This window comes from Mustelus asterias, chromosome 2, assembly GCF_964213995.1.
Source record: "Mustelus asterias chromosome 2, sMusAst1.hap1.1, whole genome shotgun sequence".
Classification (NCBI taxonomy): domain Eukaryota; kingdom Metazoa; phylum Chordata; class Chondrichthyes; order Carcharhiniformes; family Triakidae; genus Mustelus; species Mustelus asterias.
The window spans coordinates 3,703,365-3,723,240 of record NC_135802.1 but is presented as its reverse complement, the minus strand read 5'-3'; the positions used below and the strand labels follow the sequence as shown (position 1 = coordinate 3,723,240).

The following is a 19,876-nucleotide window of genomic DNA, read 5'->3' as shown; positions in this document are numbered from 1 at the left end:
AAAGGTAGTAATCTCAGGATTGCTACCAGTGCCATGTGCTAGTCAGAGTCGGAACGTCAGGATAGATAAGATGAATACGTTGCTTGAGGGATGGTGCAAGAGGGAGGGATTCAAATTTCTGGGACATTGGAACCGGTCTGGGGGAGGTGGGACCAGTACAAATCAGACACTCTGCACCTGGGCAGGACTGGAATCAATGTCCTCGGGGGGGGGGGGGGGCGTTCGCTAGTGCTGTTGGAGAGGGTTTAAACTAATGTGGCAGGGGGATGGGAACCGATACAGGAAGTAAAGTGGGGACAGAAACAAAAGACAGAGGGAAAAGTGGAAGGCAGAGAAACCAAAGACAAAAATCTAAAAGAGCCACAGAACAGAGACTGTGGAGAACTCAGTGAATGGGTCCAGTAAGGCTCAGAGAAATAAAACACAGGGAGAGTGTACAAAACATGACAGCACAGATGGTCTGAGGTATGTTTGTTTTAACGCAAGGAGTATGACAGGTAAGGCGGATGAACTTAAAGCTTGGATTACTACATGGAACTATGATATTGTGGTAATTACGGAGACTTGGATGAAAGAAGGGCAGGACTGGCAGCTCAGCATTCCAGGATTCAGATGCTTCAGGTGAGATAGAGAGGGTGACAAAAGAGGTGGGGGTGTTGCTTTACTGATTAGGGAGAATGTCACCGCTATACAGAGGGACGATACCTTGGTGGGATCATGCAGTGAGGCCCTATGGGTAGAACTCAGGAACAGGAGCAGTGCAATCACACTGTTGGAGTTGTGCTACAGACCTCCCAACAGCCAGCGTGAAGTGGAGGAACTGATATGTCAGCAGATTATGGGAAGATGTAAAAACAACAGAGTTGATGTGATGGGTGATATAGACAGGGGTTCCTTTAGTGCCAGGGGCTCGGATGGGGCAGAGTTTGTTCAGTGTGTCCAAGAGTGCTTCTTCAGGCGATATGTAGATAGTCCAACTTGGGAAGGGGCTACCTGAGACCTGGTTCTGGGAAACGAGCCTGGATAGGTGATTGATGTCTTAGTTGGGGACCACTTTGGGAACAGTGATCACAATTCTATAAGTTTCAAGATACTTGTAGAAAAGGATAGAAGTAGACCCAGAGTGAAAGTACCAAACTGGGGGAAGGCTGACTATGACAGTATTAGGCAGGAGCTAGGGAATGTAGACTGGAGGTGGCTGTTTGAGGGTATGTGGGAGTCTTTTAAAAGTCAGTTGTTAACAATTATGTCCCTGTAAAAATGAAGGATAAAGGTAGCAAGATTCGGGAACCCTGGATGACAAGAGAGATTGTGAGCTTAGTGAAAAAGGAGGCAGCGGCATACGTAAATTTCAGGAAATTGAAAACGGATACCTCTTGAGGAACACAAAGACACCAGGAAAGAGCTTAAACACGGACTGGGGAGGGCATAAAAGGGCCATAAAATGTCCTTGACAGGCAGGATTAAGGAGAATCCGAAGGCTTTTTGTGTGTATATAAGGAGGGAGAGGGTAGCTAAGGAAAGGGTAGGTCCACTCAAGGACAGTGGAGGGAATTTGTGTGTGGAGCCAGATGAGGTGGGTGAGGTCCTTAACGAGTACTTTGCATCAATATTCACAAAGGAGAAGGATGGGGCAGATGGTGAGTGTAGAAAGGAGGATGTTGACATTCTAGGACATGTTGAGGTAAAAAAGGTGGTACTGGAGGTTTTGAAAAACATTAAGGTGGACAAGTCCCCAGGGCCAGATAGGGTCTATCCCAGAACACTGAGAGGTGAGGGAAGAAATTACTGAGGCCTTGGCCAAAATCTTTATATCCTCTTTAGCCACGGGCGAGGTACCAGAGGATTGGAGAGTAGCTAACATTGTTCCTCTGTTTAAGGAAGGCAGAAAAGACAATCTGGGAAATTACAGACATAGAAACATAGGAAACTACAGCACAAAACAGGCCCTTCGGCCCCACAAGTTGTGCCGAACATATCCCTACCTTCTAGACCTACCTATAACCCTCCATCCTATTAAGCTCCATGTACTCATCCAGGAGTCTCTTAAAAGACCCTATTGAGTTCGACTCCACCACCACTGACGGCAGCCGATTCCACTCACCCACCACCCTCTGTGTGAAAAACTTCCCCCTAACATCTCCCCTGTACCTACCCCCCAGCACCTTAAACCTGTGTCCTCTCGTAGCAGACATTTCCACCCTGGGAAAAAGCCTCTGAGAGTCCACCCGATCTATGCCTCTCAACATCTTATATACCTCTATTAGGTCTCCTCTCATCCTACGACTCTCCAAGGAGAAAAGACCGAGCTCCCTCAGCCTATCCTCATAAGGCATGCCACTCAATCCAGGCAACATCCTTGTAAATCGCCTCTGCACCCTTTCAATCTTTTCCACATCCTGTAATGAGGCGACCAGAACTGAGCACAGTACTCCAAGTGGGGTCTGACAAGGGTCTTATATAGCTGCATCATTATCCCCGGACTCCTAAACTCAATCCCTCGATTGATAAAGGCCAGCACACCATACGCCTTCTTAACCACCTCCTCCACTTGCGGGGCCGATTTTAGAGTCCTATGGACCTGGACCCCAAGGTCCTTCTGATCCTCTACAGTACTAAGAGTCTTTCCCCTTATATTGTACTCCTTCATCTCATTTGACCTGCCAAAACGGACCACTACGCATTTATCTGGGTTAAAGTCCATCTGCCAGTTGTCCGCCCAGTCTTGCATCCTACCTACGTCCCTCTGTAACTTCTGACATCCCTCCAGACTACCCACAACCCCACCAACCTTCGTGTCATCGGCAAACTTACCAACCCATCCCTCCACTTCCTCATCCAGGTCATTTATGAAAATGACAAACAGCAAGGGTCCCAGAACAGATCCCTGGGGCACACCACTGGTGACCGACCTCCATTTAGAAAAAGACCCATCTATACACACTCTCTGCCTCCTTTGGGCAAGCCAGTTCTGGATCCACAGGGCAGCAGCCCCTTGGATCCCATGCCCTCTCACCTTTTCTAGAAGCCTTGCATGGGGGAACCTTATCGAATGCCTTGCTAAAATCCATATAAACCACATCTACCACTTTCCCTTCGTCAATGTGTTTAGTCACATTTTCGAAGAACTCCACCAGGCTCGTAAGGCACGATCTGCCTTTGACAAAGCCATGCTGAGTATTCTTGAGCCTACTAAACCTCTCTAAATGCTCATAAATCCTGTCCCTCAGGATCTTTTCCATCAGCTTACCAACCACTGAGGTTAGACTCACCGGTCGGTAATTTCCTGGGCTATCCCTATTCCCCTTCTTGAAAATAGGAACCACATCCGCAATCCTCCAATCCTCCGGCACCTCTCCCGTCTCCATCGACGACGCAAAGATCATCGCCAGAGGCTCTGCAATCTCTTCCCTCGCCTCCCACAGTAACCTGGGGTACATCCCATCCGGACCCGGCGACTTATCTATCTTGATGCCATTCAAAGATTCCAGCACAACCTCTTTGTTAAAGTCCACATACTCAATCTTTTCAGTCCACTACAAGCCCGCAGTACATCCACCCAGGTCCTTCTCCTCTGTGAAAACCGAGGCAAAATACTCATTAAGCACCTCTGCCATTTTTACTGGTTCCGTACTGATTTTCCCGCCTTCACCTTTTATAGGCCCTATTCCTTCATGTCTCATCTTTTTAATCTTCACACATTTATAGAACGCCTTAGGGTTTTCCTTAATTCTACTTGCCAGGGCCTTCTCGTGACCCCTTCTGGCTCTCCTAATTTCCTTCTTTAGACCTGTGAGCCTTACATCAGCGGCGGGGAAATTATTGGAGAAGATTCTTAGGGACAGGATGTACTCACATCTGGAAGAGAATCGGCTTATTAACGATAGGCAGCATGGTTTTGTGAAGGGGAGGTCGTGTCTCACAAACTTGATTGAGTTCTTTGAGGAAGTGACAAGAAAAATTGACCAGTGCAGGGTAGTGGGTGTTGTATACATGGACTTTAGTAAAGCCTTTGATAAGGTTCCTCATGGCAGGCTGGTACAGCAGGTGAAGTCATATGGGATTTGAGGTCAGCTGGTAAGATAGATACAAAACTGGCTTGGGCATAGAAAGCAGAGAGTAGCAGGGGAAGGGTACTTTTCTAACTGGAGGTCTGTGACAAGCGGTGTTCCACAATGATCAGTGCTGGGGCCTCTGTTGTTTGTAATATATAGAAATGATTTGGAGGAAAATATCGGTGGTCTGATTAGTAAATTTGCAGATGATACAAAAATTGGGGGAGTAGCGGATAGTGAGGAGGATTGTCAGAGGATACAGCAGGATATAAATCAGCTGGAGACCTGGGCCGAAAGATGGCAGATGGAATTTAACCCGGACAAATGTGAGGTGATGCGATTTGGAAGGTCTACTGCAGAAGTAAAGTATACAGTAAATGGTAGAGCCCTTAGAAATATTAGCATACAGAGAGATCTCGGTGTGCAGATCCACAGTTCCCTGAAGGTGGCAACTCAGGTGGACAAGGTGGTCAAAAGGCGTGTGGCATGCTGACCTTCATTGGCTGGGGTGTTGAGTTTAGGAATTGGAAAATCATGTTGCAGCTGTATAAGACTGGTTAGGCCACATTTGGAGTATTGTGTACAATTCTGGTCGCCACACTACCGGAAGGATGTTGATGCAATGGAAAGGGTGCAGAAGAGATTTCCCAGGATGTTGCCTGGTTTGGAGGATATGGACTATGAAGAAAGGTTAAACAAACTTGGATTGTTTTCATTGGAGCGTCAGAGGATGAGGGGGACCTGATAGTGGCTTACAAGATTATGACAGGCTTGGATAGAGTGGATAGTCAGTGTCTTTTTCCCAGGGTCGAAGGGTCAATTACTCAGGGACATAGGTTGAGAGGGGGAAAGTTTAAGAGAGATGTGAGGGGCAAGTTTTTTTTACACAGAGGGTGGTGAATGCCTGGAACGCACTGCCAGAGGTGGTGGTGGAAGCAGATTCTATCACAACGTTCAAGAGGCATCTGGATAGATACATGAATAGGCAGGGAATAGAGGGATATGGACCACGTAGAGGCAAGAAAATATTAGATTAGAGAAACATCTGGGACAGCACAGACTTGGTGGGCTGAAGGGCCCATTCCTGTGCTGTACTGTTCTTTGTTCCATCATTGTGTTGTCTGCAAATTTAGCCCCCATGCCCTTGCTCCCCTCACCCAAGTCATTGATGTCAATTTTTTTTAAAGTTGAGGCCCCAGCACAGACCCCGTTCCACCCCCACCCCCCAGGACTTGTCACTTCCTGCCAACCAGAAAAACACCCATTTATCCATACTGTTTTCTGCCAACCCACCAATCTTCTATTCATAGGGGTGGCATGGTGGCGCAGTGGTTAGCACAGCGCCAGGGACCCAGGTTCAATTCCAGCCTCGGGTCACTGTCTGTGTGGAGTTTGCACGTTCTCCCCGTGTCTATGTGGGTTTCCTCCAGGAGCTCCGGTTTCCTCCCACAGTCCAAAGGTGTGCAGGTTAGGTGGATTGGCCATGCTAAATTGACCCTTAGTGTCAGGGGGATTAGCAGGGTAAATATGTGGAGTTACGGGAATAGGGTCTTGGTGGGATTGTGGTCGGTGCAGACTCGATGGGCCGAATGGCCTCCTTCTGCACTGTGGGGATTCTAAGAATTTCTACACCATGAGCTTTTATTTTTCACAATAACCTTTGATGTGGAACCTTACCAAATGCCTTCTGGAAATCTAAGTACAGGACATCTATAGATTCCCCTTAATTCTAACATGAATGACAGGAGGAATTGATGAACCAGGTGGATAAATGAACAGAAGGTTTATTTCGGGAAAAAAACAACTGTGTACACTAAATCAAAAGCAGTGGTGATGCCAAACCTTGTGATGGAATCATGACTACGACTAATAAATATACTTAAACTTAAGTATCCCAGTTCACTTCAGATAGCTCAGCTTTCATACCCACAGAGTTGCCCTTATTTAAGTTTAAAATACTAGTCTTAGACCCACTCTTCCTTTCAAACGGGGTTGTAAAATTCAATCATGTTTTTGTTGCTGCCACCGAGAGGTGCCTTCACTCTGAGGTCATTAATTTATCCACAATACCAAGTCTAAAATTAACAACTTCTCTGGTTGGTTCCTGAATGTGCTGCTCTAAGAAACTATCTCAAATGTTCGATAAGTTCCTCATCCAGGCTATTATTGCCAATCTGACTTTTACAGTTTATTTGGAGATTAAAGCCCATGATTGGTGCTCTTCCTTTATCACAAGCCGCAATATTTCTTCTTGTACAATTTTTCCTACGTTGTGGTTAGTTAGGAGGCCTGTAGACCATTCCCACGAGTGACTTCTTTCCCGTGCTATTCCTCATCTCAAACCAATTCCACACCTTCATCTCCTGAATCAAGGTTATCTCTAACTATTGCACCAGTGCCTTCCTTGATTAACAGAGCTACCCCTCCACCATCACTAAGCCTCCTATTCTTCCTGTCTGGCAGGCGGCCCTCAATATTCAGGACCCAATCCTTGTCCTCCTGCGGCCAACCCTCTGTAACCAGATCATATTTATTTTGCCTCAATTCCTTGATGAATGCTCTGCACATTCAGGGATAATATATGTTTTGTTTCCTATTTATTCACACTTTGTGGGATTCACATTACAGCAGAATGTTGATCTACATTGAGTTTCCAGCGCAGAAACACACCTGTGACTAACCTCTATCTCCATGTCCTTCCATTCCTTCCCCCATCATGTGTATATCCAGCTTCTCTCTTCAATACATCGACACTACACTCCCCGGGGTGGGGAGTCCCACATTCTCCGAATCACTGAATTGTTACAGTGCAAAAGGAGGCCATTTGGCCCATCGTGTCTGCACCAACTCCCCAAATGATTTTTTGATTTGATTTATTATTGTCATATGTATTCGTATACAGTGAAAAGTATTGTTTCTTGTGTGCCATACAAAACATACCGTTCATAGAGAAGGAAAGGAGAGAGTGCAGAATGTAGTGTTACAGTCATAGCTAGGGTGTAGAGAAAGATCAACTTAATGCGAGGTAGGTCCATTCAAAAGTCTGACAGCAGCAGGGAAGAAGCTGTTCTTCAGTCGGTTGGTACGTGACCTCAGACTTTTGTATCTTTTTCCCAACGGAAGAAGGTGGAAGAGAGAATGTCCGGGGTGCGTGGGGTCCTTGATTATGTTGGCTGTTTTGCTGAGGCAGCGGGAAGTGTAGACAGAGCGAATGGATGGGAGGCTGGTTTGTGTGATGGATTGGGCTACATTCACGACCTTTTGTAGTTTCTTGCGGTCTTGGGCAGAGCAGGAGCCATACCAAGCTGTGATACAACCAGAAAGAATGCTTTCTATGGTGCATCTGTAAAAGTTGGTGAGAGTCGTAGCTGACATGCCAAATTTCCTTAGTCTTCAGAGAAAGTAGAGGCATTGGTGGCTTTCTTAACTATAGTGTCAGCATGGGGGGACCAGGACAGGTTGTGGGTGATCTGGACACCTAAAAACCTGAAGCTCTCGACAACTTCTACTTCGTCCCTGTTGATGTAGACAGGGGCATGTTCTCCTTTACGCTTCCTGAAGTCAATGACAATCTCCTTCATTTTGTTGACATTGAGGAAGAGATTATTGTTCCGCACCAGTTCACCAGATTCTCTATCTCATTCCTGTACTCTGTCTCGTCATTGTTTGAGATCCGACCCACTACGGTGGTGTCATCAGCAAACTTGAAAATCGAATTGGAGGGAAATGTGGCCACACAGTCAAATGTGTATCAGGAGTATAGTAGGGAGCTGAGGACACAGCCTTGTGGGGCACCGGTGTTGAGGATGATCATGGAGGAGGTGTTGTTGCCTATTCTTACTGATTGTGGTCTGTGGGTTAGATAGTTCAGGATCCAGTCGCAGAGAGAGGAACCGAGGCCCTGGCCACGGAGTTTGGAGATGAGTTTTGGAAATAAGCATTATAATGCAGTGCCATTGCCCTGCCTTTTCCCTCGTCCCCCTGCCTTTCCCCCGTCCCCCTGCCTTTCCCCCGTCCCCCTGCCTTTTCCCCGTCCCCCTGCCTTTTCCCCCGTCCCCCTGCCTTTTCCCCCGTCCCCCTGCCTTTTCCCCCGTCCCCCTGCCTTTTCCCCCGTCCCCCGCCTTTTCCCCCGTCCCCCTGCCTTTTCCCCCGTCCCCCTGCCTTTTCCCCCGTCCCCCTGCCTTTTCCCCCGTCCCCCTGCCTTTTCCCCCGTCCCCCTGCCTTTTCCCCCGTCCCCCTGCCTTTTCCCCCGTCCCCCTGCCTTTTCCCCCGTCCCCCTGCCTTTTCCCCCATCCCCCTGCCTTTTCCCCCGTCCCCCTGCCTTTTCCCCCGTCCCCCTGCCTTTTCCCCCGTCCCCCTGCCTTTTCCCCCGTCCCCCTGCCTTTTCCCCCGTCCCCCTGCCTTTTCCCCCGTCCCCCTGCCTTTTCCCCCGTCCCCCTGCCTTTTCACCCGTCCCCCTGCCTTTTCCCCCGTCCCCCTGCCTTTTCCCCCGTCCCCCTGCCTTTTCCCCCGTCCCCCTGCCTTTTCCCCCGTCCCCCTGCCTTTTCCCCCGTCCCCCTGCCTTTTCCCCCGTCCCCCTGCCCTTTCCCCCGCCCCCTGCCCTTTCCCCCGTCCCCCTGCCTTTTCCCCCGGCCCCCTGCCTTTTCCCCCGGCCCCCTGCCCTTCCCCCGGCCCCCTGCCCTTTCCCCCGGCCCCCTGCCCTTTCCCCCGGCCCCCTGCCCTTTCCCCCGGCCCCCTGCCCTTTCCCCCGGCCCCCTGCCCTTTCCCCCGGCCCCCTGCCCTTTCCCCCGGCCCCCTGCCCTTTCCCCCGGCCCCCTGCCCTTTCCCCCGGCCCCCTGCCCTTTCCCCCGGCCCCCTGCCCTTTCCCCCGGCCCCCTGCCCTTTCCCCCGGCCCCCTGCCCTTTCCCCCGGCCCCCTGCCCTTTCCCCCGGCCCCCTGCCCTTTCCCCCGGCCCCCTGCCCTTTCCCCCGGCCCCCTGCCCTTTCCCCCGGCCCCCTGCCCTTTCCCCCGGCCCCCTGCCCTTTCCCCCGGCCCCCTGCCCTTTCCCCCGGCCCCCTGCCCTTTCCCCCGGCCCCCTGCCCTTTCCCCCGGCCCCCTGCCCTTTCCCCCGGCCCCCTGCCCTTTCCCCCGACCCCCTGCCCTTTCCCCCGGCCCCCTGCCCTTTCCCCCGGCCCCCTGCCCTTTCCCCCGGCCCCCTGCCCTTTCCCCCGACCCCCTGCCCTTTCCCCCGACCCCCTGCCCTTTCCCCCGACCCCCTGTCCTTTCCCCCCGACCCCCTGCCCTTTCCCCCCCGGCCCCCTGCCTTTTCCCCCGGCCCCCTGCCCTTTCCCCCATCCCCCTGCCCTTTCCCCCCGTCCCCCTGCCCTTTCCCCCCGTCCCCCTGCCCTTTCCCCCCGTCCCCCTCCCTTTTCCCCCCGTCCCCCTGCCTTTTCCCCCGTCCCCCTGCCTTTTCCCCCGTCCCCCTGCACTTTGTTTCTATTGAAATAATTATCCATTGCCCTCGTGAATGCCTCGATTGAAGCTGCTTCCAGCAACTTCCAGACAGAGCATTCCAGACCCCAACCACTCGCTGGGTGAAAATGTTTTTTATCAAATCACTTTCAATCTGTGCCCCTCATTCTCCATCCTTTTCCGAGCAGGAACAGTTTCTCCCGATCGACTCCGTCCAAACCCCTCATGATTTTGAACATCTCTATCAAATCTCCTCTCAGCCTCTTCTCTCCGAGGAGAACAGTCCCAACCTCTCCAATCTATCCTCACAGCTGGAGTTTCTCATCCCTGGAACCATTCTTGTAAAGGTTTTCCACACTCCCTCCAACGGGTTCACATCCTACCTATCGTGTTGCATCCAGAACTGTACACAATATTCCAGCTGAGATCTAACTATGTCTTGTTGAAGCTTAACTTCCTTGCTCCTGTTAATAAAGCCCAGAATACTATTACTAACTGCTCTATGCATCTGTCCTGCAGAATTATATCCTTTATTTTATATTGTTGTCCTATGTTCTTCCGACTGAAATGCCTCACTGTGAGTTTCTCTGCTTTGAACTTTATCTGCCACCTCTCTGCTCACTCCAGCAACCTGTCTCGGTCCTTTTGAACTTCTACACACTCCACCTCAGTTTACAACCCCTCCCCGTTTCAAACCATCCACAAACTTTGAAATTGTCCTCTGCAACCCTCTGGGTAAAGAAGTTTCTCCTGAACTTCCCATTGGATTTATCAGTGACTATCTGATATCGATGACACTGAGTTCTGATCTCTCTCACAAGTGGAAGCATTTGCTCTATGTTAACCATGTTGAATCCTTTCAGCTATCTCTCTCCTGGAGCAGAGCTCCAACCTGTTTCATCATCTGGTTAATAACCTTTCAGTTCTGTAAATGTAAATTTTATTTGCATGTTCTCTCTCTTTTTTACAATATAAAGTCCAGAACTGAGCACATTACAAGTGTGATTTATTCAATGCTTTTACACAGGAACAGGAGGCCATTCAGCCCCTCAAACCTGTCACACAGGAAACTTGAGTCTTCAGCCCCTCAAGCCTGATGTGAACTATACCTTGACCCATTTATTCCTCCTCCTGCTTTGATACGTTGACCAATCTTAGTATTCAAAGTTGCAATAGAACAAAGAAAAGTACAGCACAGGAACAGGCCCTTCGGCCCTCCGGGCCTGTGCCGATCATGATGCCCTAACTAAACTAAAAAGAAAACCTGTCCTTACTCAGTCCGTATCCCTCTATTCCCTCCCTATTCATGGACCCATCCAGATGCCTCTTAAATGTTGTTAATGTGTCTGCTTCCACCACCTCCTCTGGCAGCGCGTTCCAGGCACCCACCACTCTCTGCGTGAAAAACTTCCCCCGCACATCTCCCTTAAACTTTCCCCCCCTCACCTTGAACCTGTGCCCCTGTGTAATTGACACTTCCACCCTGGGGAAAAGCCTCTGACTATCCACCCTGTCTGTGCCTCTCATCATTTTATAGACCTCTATCAGGTCTCCCCTCAGCCTCTGTCTTTCCAGTGAAAACAATTCTAGTTTAACCAAGCAAGTGACTCTCAATTTTTTTTGGATGACTTCGTTTTTGTTCATTTGTGGGACATGGGCATCGCTGGCTAGACCAGTATTTATTACCCATCCCTAATTACCCCTTCAGGAGGTGCTGGTGAGCTGCCTTCTTGAGCCGCTGCAGTCCCTGCGGTGTAGGTACACCCTCAGTGCTGTTAGGGAGGGAGTTCTAGGATTGTGACCCAGTGACAGTGAAGAATCATATGAATAAGGAGTAGGCCATTCGGCCCCTCGAGCCTGCTCCACCATTTAATAAGATTATAGCTGATTTGCTAGTTTCCTCAATTACACATCCTGCCTATCCCTGATAACCTCTCACCTCCTTGCTTACCGAGAATCTGTCCACCTCCTCCCTCAAAGACTTTGACAATGACCCTGCGAGGTGATAGGCGCAGCAACATGTAGAGAAGGAAGAGGGACCCAGGGGAGATGGGCAAATGAAACATTCCAGTGGCAGTCACTGAGGGTTAAATTCAGAAGTCCTGCTGCAGTGACTGACGTTTTAAAGCGATGTCTTGGAATACAAACTTGATCTTTTGCTTGAAGATCTTGTTTAATTTGATGGAGAGTGGAGTTTTAAACAGGAATTGACCTCATTCCCAGGGTTAGACCCTGACTGGCAGCATTGTATTAATGCGCTGGACGTATGGACTGTACCCAGGCCATATTGCTGCCCACTCATCTACAACAAAACTGCTCAGTCCCCGGAGCCCCCGGCTCACTGAGTCGGGGAAGGATCGCTATTGAAGCAGGAGAAGGAAGATAAGAACCTCAAGGGAAATAGGATGTGCAGTGTGTTGCTCCTTCTGCACCTGCTAAAGACACACAATTGGCCTTGACAAATCTGAATGCAGCAAGTCGGTGATGTTCGAATTATGGAGATTCACCGTTGTAAAGGTTTTCAATAAACCTGTTAGTGTCCAGAGAAGCTAATCGCTTTTCCCCTGCGCCTGGCTCCTGGCTGTGACTCTTCCTGGGGTACAGGTCCCTGTGTACCCCCTGGCATATTCTTCATAGCTGGACTGAGGCAGTGTGTGTGGGGCTGTTTGACGACTCACAGTAACCAGGAGGGCCATGCATTACTCACTGGATAGTAACCAGGATTCCATTCTCCTCCAATCCGAGTGTAGTGATTGGGAATAACCCTGAGCCGCAGACTAAAGTCTCACCAGAGAAGGAACTGTGTATCTCACTAGCTGATACTGGGCTGTGTATCTCACTGGCTGATACTGGGCTGTGTATCTCACTGGCTGATACTGGGCTGTGTATCTCGCTGGCTGACACTGAACAAAGAACAATACAGCACAGGAACAGGCCCTTCGGCCCTCCAAGCCTGCGCCGCTCATGTGCCTAACTAGACCATTCTTTTGTATCCCTCTATTCCCACTCTGTTCATGTGGCTATCTCGATAAGTCTTAAACGATCCCAGTGTGTCCGCCTCAATCACCTTGCTTGGCAGCGCATTCCAGGCCCCCACCACCCTCTGTGTAAAATACGTCCCCCTGACATCTGTGTTGAACCTTGCCCCCCTCACCTTGAACCCGTGACCCCCTTGTGTTCGTCACCTCCGACCTGGGAAAAAGCTTCCCACTGTTCACCCTATCTATGCCCTTCATAATTTTATACACCTCTATTAGGTCGCCCCTCATCCTCCGTCTTTCCAGGGAGAACAACCCCAGTTTACCTAATCTCTCCTCATAGCTAAACCCCTCCATACCAGGCAACATCTTGGTAAATCTCCTCTGTACTCTCTCCAAAGCCTCCACGTCCTTCTGGTAGTGTGGCGACCAGAACTGGACGCAGTATTCCAAATGTGGCCTCACCATCGTTCTATACACCTGCAACTTCATATGCCAACTTTTATATTCTATGCCCTGTCCAATAAAGGCAAGCATGCCATATGCCTTCTTCACCACCCTCTCCACCTGTGCTGCCACCTTTAAGGATCTGTGGTCTTGTACACCCAGGTCCCTCTGTGTGTCTATACTCCTGATGGTTCTGCCATTTATTGTATAGCTCCCCCTTACATTAGATCTACCAAAATGCATCACTTCGCATTTATCTGGATTAAACTCCATCTGCCACTGGGCTGTGTATCTTGCTGGCTGATACTGGGCTGTGTATCTCGCTGGCTGATACTGGGCTGTGTATCTCGCTGGCTGATACTGGGCTGTGTATCTCGCTGGCTGATACTGGGCTGCGTTTCTTGTCGGCTGATACTGGGCTGCGTTTCTCGTCGGCTGATACTGGGCTGCGTTTCTCGCCGGCTGATACTGGGCTGTGTATCTCGCCGGCTGATACTGGACTGTGTATCTCACTGGCTGATACTGGGCTACGTTTCTCGCCGGCTGATACTGGGCTGTGTATCTCGCCGGCTGATACTGGGCTGTGTATCTCGCCGGCTGATACTAGGCTGTGTATCTCGCCGGCTGATACTGGGCTGTGTATCTCACCGGCTGATACTGGGCTGTGTATCTCGCCGGCTGATACTGGACTGTGTATCTCGCCGGCTGATACTGGGCTGTGTATCTCGCCGGCTGATACTGGGCTGTGTATCTCGCCGGCTGATACTGGGCTGTGTGCGAACATTGTGGGGGGGTTAGGATTCACTTGGATAGTAAACGGGACACATCAATCACCCCATCAGCCATCAGAATGTTTAATAATTTGTCAAAGAACAGGTGAACTCGGGCACATTCCTCTCCGTCCTGTCCGGGTCGTGGTCGTTCTGAGGATTGTTTGGCCATTTGCAAAGAGCTTTCTATGTTTCTCATATCAGCTGCACTGTCAGCTGGGGGGGGGAGGGGGGGAGCTCCAGCTCCTGGAGGGAGGGGGGAGGGGGCATCATGCTCCAGGGGAGGGGTTGTGGGGAGGGTACAGGGGGTAATCGGGCTCCGGAAGGGGTTGGGGGGTAATCAGGCTCTGGGGCAGGGGTAGAGGGGGGGGGTAATCAGGCTCTGGAAGGGGGCGGGGGGTAATCAGGCTCTGGAAGGGGTTGGGGGGTAATCAGGCTCCTGGGGGGTTTTGGGGGGTGGGGGGGTGTAATCAGCCATAGTTGGATACGTACGAACGCTCCAGGATGAAGTGTTTCTGTGGGGAGTGACGCAGCGTGATCAGGACTTGCTGCAGGGGGTAACGGTCGATGGGGGAGGGGAAGGGGTTGAGGTTGATTTTTGGGACCGCGAGTTTTATGAATTGACCCAAGCCGAAGGAGAGAGATCCGGGTGCGATGGGTGGCAGGTGGAACTCTGTGGAACAAACAGATTAGAATTGAATATCAGTGAGGCACAGCAAGGAGCACAGATACTAAAATATCAAAGACCACAACAATCTAACTGTCCAGCTACATTGGTCAGTTAGTCTACAGGCCACTGACCAATGGCAAAGATGTGAAGGATCAAACTGCAAGAAATTCCAAAAAGGTACAAAATAAAGGGTGGTACAGTGATTAGCACTGCTGCCTCACAGCGCCAGGGACCCGGGTTCACTGCTGCCTCACAGCGCCAGGGACCCGGGTTCACTGCTGCCTCACAGCGCCAGGGACCCGGGTTCACTGCTCCCTCACAGCGCCAGGGACCCGGGTTCACTGCTCCCTCACAGCGCCAGGGACCCGGGTTCACTGCTGCCTCACAGCGCCAGGGACCCGGGTTCACTGCTGCCTCACAGCGCCAGGGACCCGGGTTCACTGCTGCCTCACAGCGCCAGGGACCCAGGTTCACTGCTGCCTCACAGCGCCAGGGACCCGGGTTCACTGCTCCCTCACAGCGCCAGGGACCCGGGTTCACTGCTCCCTCACAGCGCCAGGGACCCGGGTTCACTGCTGCCTCACAGCGCCAGGGACCCGGGTTCACTGCTGCCTCACAGCGCCAGGGACCCGGGTTCACTGCTGCCTCACAGCGCCAGGGACCCGGGTTCACTGCTGCCTCACAGCGCCAGGGACCCGGGTTCACTGCTGCCTCACAGCGCCAGGGACCCGGGTTCACTGCTGCCTCACAGCGCCAGGGACCCGGGTTCACTGCTCCCTCACAGCGCCAGGGACCCGGGTTCACTGCTGCCTCACAGCGCCAGGGACCCGGGTTCACTGCTGCCTCACAGCGCCAGGGACCCGGGTTCACTGCTGCCTCACAGCGCCAGGGACCCGGGTTCACTGCTCCCTCACAGCGCCAGGGACCCGGGTTCACTGCTGCCTCACAGCGCCAGGGACCCGGGTTCACTGCTGCTTCACAGCGCCAGGGACCCGGGTTCGATTCCCGGCTTGGGTCACTGTCTGTGCGGAGTCTGCACGTTCTCCCCGTGTCTGTGTGGGTTTCCTCCGGGTGCTCCGGTTTCCTCCCACAGTGTGAAAGATGTGCTGGTTAGGTGCATTGGCCATGCTAAATTCTCCCTCAGTGTACCCGAACAGGCGTCGGAGTGTGGCGACTGGGGGATTTTCACAGTAACTTCACTGCAGTGTTAATGTAAGCCTACTTGTGACAATAAATAAAATTATTTAATTATAATGGGACGTTATTACTATCCCAGTCTATAGTTAGTGTAAAGGGTGAGGGTTCCTAAAGCGTGTTGAGGAGAATATTCTGCTGCACTGTGGGTCCTGTCCAATGAGAAAGAAGGCACTCCGAGACCTGGTTCTTGGGAATGAGGTGAGCCAAGTAGATCAAATCAGTGGGAGAACATTTAGGAAACAGCGATCATTGTATCATAAGGTTTCGGATAATGGTAGAAAAGGATAAGTGAACAATCCAGAGTAAGAATAACTAACTGGGGGAAAGCCAACTTCAGTGGGTAAAAATGGAACTGGGCCCAATAAAGACAAAGTTGGCAGGACAAATGGGAGTTGAACAATGGGCTACCTTCTTCAGCGAGACCTTGGTGTCCTCGTGCATCAGTCTCTGAAAGTAAGCGCGCAGATACAGCAGGCAGTAAAGAAGGCAAATGGTATGTTGGCCTTCATAGCGAGAGGATTTGAGTATAGGGATTTGCTGCAATTGTATAGGGCGTTGGTGTGACCACACCTGGAATATTGTGTGCAGTTTTGGTGTCCTTATCTGAGGAAGGATGTCCTTGCTATAGAGGGAGAACAGCGAAGGTTTACCTGGCTGATTCCTAGGATGGCAGGTCTGTCATATGAGGAGAGACTAAGTCGGTTAGGATTATATTCACTGGAGTTTAGAAGAGTGAGAGGGGATCTCATAGAAACTTATAAAATTCTAACAGGGTTAGACAGGGTAGATTCAGAAAGAATGTTCCCGATGGTGGGGGAGCCCAGAACTAGTGTCATAGTTTGAGGATAAGGGATAAACCTTTTAGAACTGAGGTGAGGAGAAATTTCTTCACCCAGAGGGTGGTGAATGTGTGGAATTCACTACCACAGAAAGTAGTTGAAGCCAAAATGTTGTAGGACATAGAACATTACAGCGCAGTACGGGCCCTTCGGCCCTCGATGTTGCGCCGACCAGTGGAACCAATCTGATATCAAGACAAGATTAGATATCGCTCTTGGTGCTAAAGGGATCAAGGGATGGGGGGAAGTTGGAATCAGGATATTGAATTTGATGATCAGTCATGATCAAAATGAATGGCAAAGCAGGCTCGAAGGGCCGAATGGCCTCCTCCTGCTTCTAGTTTCTATGTTTCTAAGAAGAGATAGTTTGGAAACAGTCAGGGTATATTTCCCTGAAAGGGAAAGAATCAAAGGACAAAACAATCCAAAGCTTTGACGTCCACCAGACTGATTCTTGGGATGGCAGGATTGTCGTATGAGGAGAGATTGGGTTGACTGGACCTGTATTCTCTGCAGTTTAGAAGAATGAGATGGGTTCTCATTGAAACATATGAAATTCTGATAGAGCTGGACAGACTGGATTCAGGGATGATGTTTCCTCTGGCCGGGGGGATCTAGAACAAGGGGTCACAGTCTCAGGATAGGGAGGAGGTCATTAAGGATTGAGATGAGGAGAAATTTCTTCACTCAGAGGGTGGTGAACCTGTGGAATTCTCTACCTTAGAAAGCTGTGGAGGTCACTCACTGAATATATTTAAGAGGGAGAGAGATTTCTAGAATTCTAAATGTGTCAAGGTTTATGGGGAGAGAGCGAGAGTGTGGTGCTGAGATGGAGGATGATCATATTGAAAGGCAGAGCAGGTTGGAGGGGCTGAATGGCCTATTCCTGCTCCTATTTCCAATGATTCCTGGATGACAAAGGAGTTAGAAATTAAGATGATGAAGAAAAGGTGTGTGTGTGACTGGTATCAGCTAGAAAATATAATCGAGAACCAGGCTGAACATAGACGGTTCAGAGGTGAGGTGAAAAAGCAAATAAGAGAAGGAAAGGGAATGCCAAAGTCTTCTATAGGCACATAAAGAGCAGAAGGGTGGTAAGAGGGGTCGGGGGCATTACTGAGGTATTAAATGAATATTTTGCATCTGTCTTTTCCAAGGAAGAAGATGCTGCCCATGGGGAAAGTAAATAATTCAGGCAGTAGAAGGGTTTAAAATTAATGAGGAGGAGTTATTGGATAGGTTGCCTGTTTTTAAAGTGGATGAAACATCAGGACCAGGATGAGATACATCCAAGGGGACTGAGGGAAGTGAGAGTGGAAATTGCAGAGACACTGGCCATAATCTTTCAATCTTCCCGAGACTCAGGGGTAGTGCCAGAGGACTGGAGAGTTGCAAACGTTACACCCTTGTTCTGAAAAAAACTGTAAAGATAAGCCCTGCAGTTACAGACCAATCAGTTTAACTTCAGTGCTGGGGAAGCTTCAGAATCAATCATTTGGAACAAAATTAATAGCTTGGTGCACAGATGCAGGTTAATGAAGGAGATCTAGCATGGATTGCTTAAGGGGAAGTTAAACTAACTGACTGCAGCTTTTAGAGGAGGGAAATTCTGTTGATGTGGTGTACCCCTAGACTTCTAAAAGGCGTTCGATACAGCGCCACACAAAGACTTGAGAGAAGCTGATGGAATAAAAGGACAGCAGCAACATGGATACGGAATAGTCTGAGTGACAGGAAACCAAGAGTAGTGGTTCATGGATGTTTTTCAGCCGGGACAAAGGTATCGAGGGGAATTCCCCGGCTCAGTGCTGGGACCCTTGTTTTTCCTGATACATCAATCACCTTGGCGGACAGAACACAATTTCAGAATTTACAGGCGACGCACAGTTTGGAAGCATTGTAAACCGTGAAGAGGACAGGGTAGAACTTCAACACACGTTGGGGGAGTGGAGGGACAGGTGGCAGATGGAGTTCAAAGCGGAGAAATGTGAAGTGATTCATTTTGGTAGGAAGAATATGGAAGATAAGATAAAATAAAGGGTACAATTCCAAAGTGGGGGCAGGAGCAGACGGAGCTGGGTGTGTCTGTGCATAAATCATTGGCAGGACAGGCGGAGAGAGCAGTTAAACGTACACTATCCTGGGCTTTACTGAAGGGGCACAGCGGACAAGAACAAGGAGGTTATGCTGAATTTATACAGGACACTAGTTAGACCTCAGCTGGAGTATTGTGTACAGTTCTGGGAGCCACTCTATAGGAAGGATGTGAACGCACCGGAGGGAGTGCAGGAGAGGTTTACAAGAATGCTTCCAGGGATGAGAAACTTCAGTTATATGAACATTAGGAGCAGGAGGAGGCCATTCGGCCCCTCAAGCCTGCTCCCCCATTCTATATGATCTGATTTGTAACCCCAGTCCCACATTCCTGCTGACCCCCCGATAACCTTTCACCCCCTCATTAATCGAGAATCTATCGAGCTCTGAAAATAGACTCTGCTTCCACTGTCTTTTGAGGAAGAAAGTTCCGGAGACTCTCCATCCTCTGAGAGAAAACATTTCTCCCCATCTCCGTCTGAAATGGGACGACCCCTTATTTTTAAACTGTGACCCCGAGTTCTAGATTCTCCCACAAGAGGGAAAATTCTTTTAAACTCCAATGGTTATAAACCTCGTCTGTCCAGCCTTTCCTCATAGACACCAAAAGAGAAAACGCTGGAAAATCTCAGCGGGTCTGACAGCATCTGTAAGGAGAGAAAAGAGCTGACGTTTCGAATCCAGATGACCCTTTGTCAAAGCTTTTTTCCTCAGAGACAACTCTCTTTTCCTGGTATTAGTCTCGTCAGCCTTCTCTGAACTGCCTGCAATGATTTATATCTTTCCCTAAATAAGAAGGCCAATACTGTACACAGTATAACAGATGTGGTCTCACCAATTCAGCTAAAGAATAACCGACCTACTCTTGTAATCAATAAACAATACCATTCCATTAGCTTTCCTAATTACTTGCTGTACCTGCACACTAGCCTTGTGTGGTCCATGCACTAGGACACCCGGATCCCTCTGCATCTCAGAGCTCTGCAATCTCTCACCATTTATATAAGCTTCATTTGTTTTCTTCTGCCAAAATGGACACTTTCACATTTGCCCCACATTATATTCTATTTGTCAGATTTTTGCCGCTCACTTAACCTTATCGATGTCCCTTTGTAGCCTCCTTATGACAAAGAACAAAGAAAATTACAGCACAGGAACAGGCCCTTTGGCCCTCCAAGTCTGCACCAACCATGCTGCCCAACTGAACTAAAACCACCTACCCTTCCGGGGACCATATCCCTCTATTCCCATCCTATTCATGTATTTGTCCAGACGCCCTTTAAAACTCACTATCGTATCTGCTTCCACTACCTCCCCCGGCAACGAGTTCCAGGCACCCACCACCCTCTATGTAAAAAACTTGCCTCATACATCT

The 19,876-nt window shown here is 49.9% G+C and overlaps 1 protein-coding gene across 1 annotated transcript in view; it reads right to left on the bottom strand.

Annotated features, from left to right (window-relative positions):
* Positions 1-14,171: 14,171 nt before the first annotated feature.
* wdr97 (WD repeat domain 97) overlaps positions 14,172-19,876 on the bottom strand; it is a 45,707-nt gene continuing 40,002 nt past the window's right edge. The window contains exon 7 of the mRNA XM_078229511.1: positions 14,172-14,374. Coding sequence (XP_078085637.1) covers positions 14,172-14,374 — 203 coding nt within the window. The remainder of the gene's footprint in view (positions 14,375-19,876) is intronic.